At 37.5% G+C, this 9,619-nt stretch overlaps 1 protein-coding gene across 1 annotated transcript; it reads left to right on the top strand.

Annotated features, from left to right (window-relative positions):
- The first annotated feature begins 471 nt into the window (after positions 1-471).
- Positions 472-1,401, top strand: OR5H12 (olfactory receptor family 5 subfamily H member 12). The gene has a single exon (XM_038582474.1). The coding sequence runs from the start codon at positions 472-474 to the stop codon at positions 1,399-1,401; it is 930 nt and encodes a 309-aa protein (XP_038438402.1).
- Positions 1,402-9,619: the final 8,218 nt, after the last annotated feature.

Here is a 9,619-nt window from a genome sequence, read left to right on the forward strand (position 1 = left end):
TATTGCTGACCCCAATTTCCCCACCTCAGTAGCCTATTCTCTACTCCACCACATATTAAAAGGTTTTTTCCTATGCTTAGTCTCTGATGAATAATGTTTAAGAAACTTCACATGCTATCAGCTCATTTTATTACTAAAGCCCATCAAGCTCCTCTTACTTCACCCTACATCTATATCCCAAACATAAAATTGCCATATCATAGCCATTCTATTCCATAAATTTGAGCCATACTATAATGTCTTTCATTTCTCCAGATCTGTTGATTGCAATACATTCAAAAACTGAAATAGTTGCATTTATTTCTATGCCCTCAAAAAAGAGTCTGCCCATTAAAGAGGTAACACACAAAATTGAGAGAGGATTCTGATATGCATAATTCACTTCAAATTTTCTCTCCATATTTTCATGTTGTAAATTCAATGAGTTTTTTCCCATTTACTGTTTCAACTCAGGTAACACCTGGTGAGGACATGGAAAAGGAAAATGCAACCTTGTTGACAGAGCTGATTCTCACAGGACTCACATATGAACCACAATGGCACATTCCCCTGTTCCTGGTGTTCTTGGTTATCTATCTTCTCACCATTGTCGGGAACCTTGGTCTGATTGCTCTCATCTGGAATGACCCTCAGCTTCACATCCCCATGTACTTGTTTCTTGGCAGTCTGGCACTTGTGGATGCTTGGATATCATCCACAGTGACCCCCAAGATGCTGGTCAACTTCTTTGCCAAGAGAAAAGTGATCTCTCTCTCTGAATGTATGATACAGTTTTTTTCCTTTGCAATCAGTATAACGACGGAATGCTTTTTGCTGGCAACAATGGCTTATGATCGATATGTGGCCATATGCAAACCATTACTTTATCCAGTGATTATGTCTAATACACTGTGCATCCGGCTGTTAGTTTTGTCACTTTTAGGTGGACTTCTCCATGCCATAATTCATAGTTCTTTTTTATTCAGATTAACCTTCTGTGATTCCATCATAGTACATCACTTTTATTGTGACATTATACCCCTGCTTAAGATCACCTGTACTGACCCTTCTATTAATTATCTGATAGTATTTATTTTTGCTGGGTCAATACAGATGTTCACCATTCTGATAGTTCTTGTCTCCTACACACTAGTGCTCTTCACAATATTAAGAAAGAAGTCTCTACAAGGCATAAAGAAAGCCTTCTCCACCTGTGGGGCCCATCTCTTTTCTGTCTCCTTGTACTATGGTGCTCTGGTCTTCATGTATGTGCGTCCCGTAGCTGCACAGTCAGAAGATCAAGATATGATGGACTCTCTCTTTTACACCATCATAATTCCTTTCTTAAACCCAATTATCTACAGCTTGAGAAACCAGAAAGTCATAGATTCATTGAGAAAAACATTAAAGAGAAATTCTTAGAACTCACCTTAATATCTGTTCTCCTTTCATTAAAATGGCACAAACTGCATAGATTACATATTGGCTCTGTGTTGATCAGTGTTCAGTTTTTGAAGCTATACTTGCCCTAATGTTTAAACGAGTTAAGAGGAGACTACAAATAAATGACTATGTGTATATGTTAAAAAATATAGAAGGAACTTTAATCAAGTGTTCATGACATAAAAGTTATTAAAGGTAAACGAAATACTTTACATGTTTGCATTTCACTGTGGCTTTGTAAATGCATTAAGCACCGTAATGGGGTAATTTCTCTAATGAGAACCTGAATATGATATATTTCAAGGCCATACAGCTCTGCCATCTGAAGACTCCATCACTTTTTTCCACAGTGGGGTCAGGGTTATATTTGGGTGAACAGAGACTAAACCATATAATGAGAGACCATATTTCAGGTTCACCTCTGCGTTTCCTCTCTCACCACTGATTACTATCACCATTCTGGTGGTATCACTGAGGTCCTCCCACTAAAACTGCTCACTTCTGACATTTGCTGTCATCTTGTCATCCTTTTTCTACATCTTGTTGATACTCTCACTTCCAAAACATTGCTGTCAGATTTTTCCTACTAAACAGATATCAGACTAAATAATAACCCCTTCAATAATTGTGTATCATCATATCTACCAGATGATACATATACATGGCATACACATCTATAACTTTACAATGCACATGCTTATACATGTAGATGCCCAAAACGAAAAATGCGAAGATATCTAGATTCGTATCATGGAGATTGTATATTTCGTCTGCAGATCATATATTAGCTTTGTGTTGATTTATTTTAAACATTCTTTTGCAGTTATAACTGCCCTAGTGTTAATGATTTTAGGTGGGAGTACAAATAAACATCTGAAATACTTGTGTATGTGTGTTCACATATACTTTTGTTCTCCCTAGCATTATTTGATTCAGCCCCCCCAAAAGAGACATTGATTCAACTCTGTAATCTCTTCCTCCAAAATCATTCACTCATGTTTTATAATTCTTGTTGAGAAATTGAGGACAACATTTCCTCGACTGTGCACAAAGCATGGACACAAGTAGGAGCCAGATAAAGACCAATCAAATCTAGAATGGTATTTCTCAGTCTGAGCTGTAGACTAGAGTTCCAGGTAGGGCAGAAACTTAGTGATATATATTAGGTATGTATGAACACCTCTCTAGCCTAAACTCTCTTTTGTCATTCCTTTTTCTTTAACGTAACGGTTCTTAAAGTTTACTTGGCCTGCAAATCATCTGGAAGGTTTATAGTAACAAAAACAGATGGGCTCCAACGCTAGGGATTCTTCTTCAACAAGTTTAAGTTATTGGGTTGGGACCATTGTTTTAAATAATCAGTGAAATAAAGATGTTTAAATCAATATATTAGAGACTTGTTAAATGCGGTTTCCACACATCTTCTATTTACTACTGAAATAGCACTGCAAGTATTCTAAAGATTTCCACTGTCAGTTTTGTACTTTAGTCTCCTTTTGGGCAGCTGGGTGCAGATTTCAATGGGGCATCTGCTACAAAAGATGAAGTATTATATATGTTTTTATAACTATTCCTTGAAAGTATGATTAAGAGTAATGATCACCAAAGTCCATTGTTTCTTGTTAATGAGGCTAATAGTAAGAATCTGTCTTCATTAGAAAATCTGTCAAGCTGGATCAATATTTGGACTGTCACTCTCAACAAGATTTTACATGCAAGGTAATCCTCATGATGTACTAATGCAATGATACCTCCTCTTAAAAGATACCTTCCAAGATAGAGTTAATTGAGGTCAACAGCTAATGACTGCAACAAATTTCCCTCTCTTTCTCAGGTAAACAAGTCACCAAACATCCAGCTAGTGTTTGTATTGGATACTGCTCTCTAGGGCACAGAACCAACAATACATATAAGTGAACAATATATAAAGAGACATTTGTTATAAGATATTGGCTCACATGATTAAGGAACCTGAGATATCCCACAATCTGTTTTCTGCAAGGCATACACCTAGGAAAGATGATGCTGTAGAGCTAGAACCTGATAATAGCAGAAATGGTGGACAGTATAGAGTCCATCCAGTCTGAAGGCCTGAGAACCAAGAGCACCCATGGCAAAAGAAAACAAATTGTACAAGTCAATCAATCAGGCAGAGTGAATAAGACCTTCCTATGCTTTCTGGTTCCATTCAGGCTCTCAATGGATTAGATGATGCTCAAAAGCCCAAGGGAGGGCCATCTCCTCTCCCTAACTTATAAGGATATCGTCTGGACACACCCTGACAGTTAACAACCAGAAATCACATTTAACCAGGTATCTGCACATCCTGTGGAGTGATCAAAGTGGCATATACAAGTTGGCATCCATTTACAATTTTGAAACTATATAAACTTCAAGTAAGAACAATAGCAAAGTCATAATTCCACCTGAGACAACGATGCTGTATAAAACAGAAATGAATTCACTCCAACCCATGGAAATGGACTAACGTCTTTGAGCAATATTTACTCTTCTCCCTGATATCTGGTAACTTAAACACTATGGTGTATAGTTAATGGTGTCAATTAGCTATACGTAATGACTAAGCACTAATTATGCATTTTATGTTACATGATAGGAGAATATGAGTGGAAAGAATTTGAAGATATTTGCTATTCATATATGGATACATATATACAAATAAGTCAATAGATGAGTCTGTATACAAACACACATAGCACACAAACAAACAAACACAAATATATTCTTACCAAACTGAGGAGCAAATTACTTATGACAATTACAGTCCTCAATTCTGTAAGCACAGCTATGGTCATAGCTCGTGTTCACAATTACCTTCTCCACTACCCTTTCCACAATCCCTTTTTCTAAAACAAGCATCTCAGCTGGTCAGTTTTCTTGACCCGGTCACTCTTCTTTACCTTCAATCCTTAAATGTCAAGCCAATAGACATCCTGCCTCAACAGGTTTGTTGGAGCTTTCCAATGACCTTAATTGTAGGGAATGACCCAACTGAGAGAGGCCCTGAGTGATGTGAATTTCAGACATCCTTGTCCTCATCTCCCCTGTAGTGTAATTTCTCCTCGGCATCTCACCAGCCAGCAGAGTAGCTTCCCTCTTTGCATGATGATGATTCAGAGAAAGAAGGAGCACAAAGTGGCCTATTGCTCATCTACTTTCTCCTCAACAGAATCAATGTGTGTGGCTGGTGGAAACATTCCTCCTTCTGGCGGTAAGACAATTAGAACAGCAGAGCAAAAAAGCTTCTCTCCTTCTAGTAGGCAAATGTCTATCAAGAAGTCCACAGTAGCTTCTGCTTCTTGATACCAAGTCCAATTACCTTAAGTGACCAGTGTGATATACTATGGGAGGGAAAGAAGATCAGGATCCTTGAGAAATACTTGCAAATCATATATCTGGTGAGAGCTGAGTATCCTGAAAATATGAAGAATTCTCCAAATTGAATAATAAGAAATATATAACTCCCTTTAAATTTGCAAGTATTTCAACAAAATTTCGGTAAGCAAAATATAAGAGTGTCAAACAGGGATACACAGAAATATGGTCAATATAGTTCATCATTGGGCAAATGCAAATAATGACCACAGTGAGATACCATGACCCATCTATGTCAATGATTAAAACAGAGGAGACTACTTACATTAGGACAGTAATACAGACGTTTATACTCACAGGCAACACAATGAGTCAAGAAATAATTACACAAAATTGAAGGGAGAATTTAATTTGACTCAAATGTGGATGATGTTGAAATTATCTACCCTTTTGCTGTGATTTCACAAGGCTTCTCTTTTATCTATGTGGTTTATTTCTCCTCCTTTTTGGCTTTCATGAACAAATTCTAAGGATACAGAATAACTGATTAAGGCCTCTATCAACCTATAGAGCCTTTGCTTTCCTCCTCACTGCCAGTGCCCACATCCTTTGTGGAAGTTCAGCTTTTTCCTACTCTTCAGAAACCAAATCAAAATGTTATAATTTCTACTTTGTAATATTTTGACCTAAATAACATCATTATTTTCTGAATGAGCATTTATTGTCACTTCTCTCTCACATCTTACCAACATGTTCAAAATATGTAACTGGTTTCACTTAAAAGTGGGGTAATACAAAGTGCCTGACCTAGCCTCCAGCCCCCATGTGATCCCAACCATGCTGGTCTTTCTTGTCCCTTTTGTCTCCTTGCTTCTATTTGCAGGCCAGCTCCAGCTACTTCTACCACTTTGTTTCTTTCCCCAATGATCCTGTTCTGAGATCATCTAGGCCCTCCAATGATGGAGGGTCCTGAGGTTCAAAAATGTCCACGGTATCACTTTGTTGGACGTGAAGATTCTCAGGCATCTTCCCTGATCCATCAAAGGTTAAATTTCATTTCAACACATCTCCAGAGGCTCGTAGGCTTTACCCTTTGAGGAGCGGTGGTATATACCACCGCCCAGTGTGGTCCTTTGTTTTGGTTTTCCTTTGCTCTTTTCCTGACCTATAGCAAGTAAATTGTCGCATGTGTGTTCAGATTAAAGTGGGAAGTGCACTGTAGGTTTAGCATCTCAGCTGCAGTTTGCATGAAGATTGACAACTGTGTTTGAGTTTAGCTCCTGAAGGAGGTCCTGAACTTTAGCCTCATTAAAATCTTGTGGGTTGACCAGTTCAGATAGGATCCTCCAACTCAAGGCATTCAGAACCTCAAAATTTTGAGATAAACTGAAGTTTGCATTACCTTGTCAGAAGTGTCATCTGTCCTGGAAAATAGCAGCAAGAAAGTGCAATTTCTGTTGCTTAAAACTAGCATGACTTTTTGTTTATGATTAAAGAATCTGCTATGCCCAATGGGACACCTGGACGTGTCACACATGTTCCAATCTACAATGCCCAGAAGAGCAGCTTAGTTTTGTCCCAAAGGGAATCCTTGAGCACTATGACGGGAATTTTCATTCTTCGTTTCTTCCCCTTCTGGCAAGAACACACAATCCTATGGGCTGGGTCTTGTGTTTGAAATAATTTGATATACATAACCATTCGGTATAAGTTTTCCTGAGCTTGGTAGAAGAGCCTCCAGACTGAATCAGTGTTGCTACTTACGTTTTGTCATTCCGGTGATAGTGTGTATTTTTCTACTTTAGAAAGCCTAACCTTGAAAGAACACTTGAAAGATTTTTTTCTAATTTTAGAAGATATGGGTAAGAGGAAAATGATTTTTACAATATTCATTATTCTTTATATGTAGAGTCAAAGCATTGTTACAATAATTTTACATGGTGGTTCCAGGAGGCCCAAAAGCCAGGTGAGTAATAAACAACTAGGGAGTAATTTTTACCTTTAGTTTCTATAACCTAGATAAGCAAAAGAGCTGTGATACTGAATTATTCCCCTTAACAAGGTTTTATTATCTAGTAACACAGCTATAATGGCATCATAAGGTAAATATTGTTGAACTCGAATGTTAATTTAATCTTCATTTAAACATCCTTTCATGATTCCTACAATCAAATCTTTCTGGTTATTCTGATGAAGGGTCCATTATGTTTAACTGATCATATTTTGTGATTCAAACTTTTAAGGTAAGTCACTGACATGTTATCTCTACCCTTTCTTCTACTTCTCACAATACTTCCATGGACTATTTCACTTACGTGTAGCAAAAATTGATAGTAACTGCTCCTTCACTGTTCTTCCCAGCATATATGGCTTAATTGATACCAATACACAAATTCACCTTGAACTATTTCAATTACTTGGTGATTTGAGGTCACATGAAAGAAGTTCTAAATAAAATCGTTTTAACAATTGCAGTCATTGGCTTCGGCTACTTGTATCACTGTATTCCAGTCCAGTCCAAGGCTCAATTTTATTCTGCTAAGAAAGTGATGGAAAAAGGTGCCCTCAAGTAAAACCATAAGGATTTCTAGGAAACATCACTTCTAATCATTTTAATAACAAACATAAAGCAACTTTTAAATACAAAAAGTGTTCAGGCAGTGCTAATATATTAATGAACAGCACAAAGTTGCAAAGTAAAATTTGACCTGAAATCTTTTGCATACATATATTACACAGGAAAATAAAATTTGAGCAAGAGAAAAAGAGAAGACTCCCAATGTTGACAACTCAAAATAAAAATCAAGGTTAATGTAGAAATTAAGCTACAAATTCTGGGAGTTTCCCTTTTTGTTTTCGATAGTCTTATTTCTGATATATTTTTTTAAATTTAAATTCAATTAGCCAATATATATAACTCATTAGTTTCAGATGTAGTGTTCAATAACTTCTCTCTGATGCATTCTTAATCCTTCTTCTTTTCTTGTCTTTCCCACACTTTTCCACCCATGTGTTGGCTATTCTCTGCCTATTCTCTCTTCCTCCATTTTGTGATCTTTTCATCCACTTAACTTCTCCTTCTGTGGTCTTCTTTCTTTTCTTACTGCCTTCCTCTCCTCTTTGGAAAGCTTTTATTAAATGATATAACATAAAAATATATTGTATTTGTCCATCTGGAGCAGACATATACCAACTGTCCTTCTCATTCCTGGCGGATTCAGTGCCCTTTCCTTGCTCACTGTTGAGCAACTCGTTTCCCATTCACTGCTCATTATTTTCTGGCCTCGCCTGCATCACATTCCAGAAATTGCTCTCACTAAAGCCACTGCAAATCTCGCAGTCTCCATGCTCAATCACATCTGTTCACTCTTTTCCCAGCAGAACATGTATTTTTTCAACTGACACCATAACTCTCTTTGTCTTTTTTGAGTATCTTTCTCTCTTTATGTTCATGACATTCATCTGTCCTGCTTCCCATCTCTTCTTGATCATTTTGCTCTGAAAATCCCCAGAAAAGGATTTTCCTGTTCTCTCTCTTTTATCGTTGTCACTCAGAGCTATTAGTTCCATCAAGAAATGATATTTTAAATGGATTTTCTGTAACACAGAAATGCTAGGGATTTGAAGGATTCAGCTGGAAACAAAATGGGCAGCAACAGAAGGAAGCAAGGCAGTCTGTCAATAGTAAACTCACGTCCCAACTTTGGTTCCATGAGGGTTGCTGTCATTGCTGCTGTGTGGGAATGCCACTGTTCATACCGATAGTATCATTAGTGCGGGTGCAGGACGCATTTGCTGGAACCTTCATATTGTGCCTTGGCTGCCTTAGCAAATCATATTCTGTTTTGTCCTTGTACCTTTTCCTCCCTCACTCCTAATTCCTAATCCAGTGTGGCTGAGTGTAGTTTGCCAAAACTACATCAAGTTTCCTCACTCTAGTTGTTAGGGGGATAGAAAGCCAGTGTATAGCCCTTTGGCTCCTAGATTGGGTGGCAGATTTTGCTTGGCACCAAGATTATATGGTAGAAAAGAGGATCAGATTTGCTTTCTAAAATTGACATATATTTTCCATAATCATATTAATATGCTTTTGTCAGTTTTGCTGCTCACCACTCTCTTCACTTTATGTATTGGCCAATGGATAGGTCATATATGAGTATGACCTCAGCTACTTCAATGACTTCCAAGTCATTATATGTAGTAAACTCATACTACAAATTATGTACCCCCGGATGTTCAGAGGACACTCTCTCTACAAATGGGCACTGCATCCTAACGTTCACGAATTTTTAAAAATTAGATTATATTTTATGCACAATGTTACATTAGTTTCAAGTGTATAACACTGATTTTACCTCATGCTATGTTCACCACAGGCATAGCTACCATCGGTTACCATTCACTGCTACTACAGTATCATTGGCTATACTCCTTACACTGTGACTTTACCTCCCATGGCTTATTCAGTCCATAATTCAAAGACTAAATCTCCCACTCACTTTCACCCATTCGCAAGCCCCTCCACATTTCTCCCCCATGGCAATCAAGTTTTTTTCTCTGTACTTTAGGTTGAATCTGCTTTTGTTATTTATTTGTCTTTTTCTTTTAGATTTCATATATACGGAAAATACAGCATTTATTTTTCACTCTGACTTATTTCACGTGTGTAAATGCCTCTAGGTGCTTCCCTGTTATGTCAAATGGCATAATTCTATCCTTTTTATGGCTGGATAATATTTCACTGATGTACGGTGTGTGTGTGTGTGTGTGTGTGTGTGTGTGTGTGTGTGTTTGTATCTATTTGTCCATGAGTGGACATTTAGGTTGCCTCTCTACCTTGGCCACTGTATAAGGCTGCAAT

This window comes from Canis lupus, chromosome 33, assembly GCF_011100685.1.
Source record: "Canis lupus familiaris isolate Mischka breed German Shepherd chromosome 33, alternate assembly UU_Cfam_GSD_1.0, whole genome shotgun sequence".
In the NCBI taxonomy this organism is placed as follows: domain Eukaryota; kingdom Metazoa; phylum Chordata; class Mammalia; order Carnivora; family Canidae; genus Canis; species Canis lupus.

What these genes read in the sequence shown, in the direction of transcription:
- OR5H12 (XM_038582474.1), top strand. Translation starts at nt 472, where the DNA reads ATGGAAAAGGAAAATGCAACCTTGTTGACAGAGCTGATTCTCACAGGA.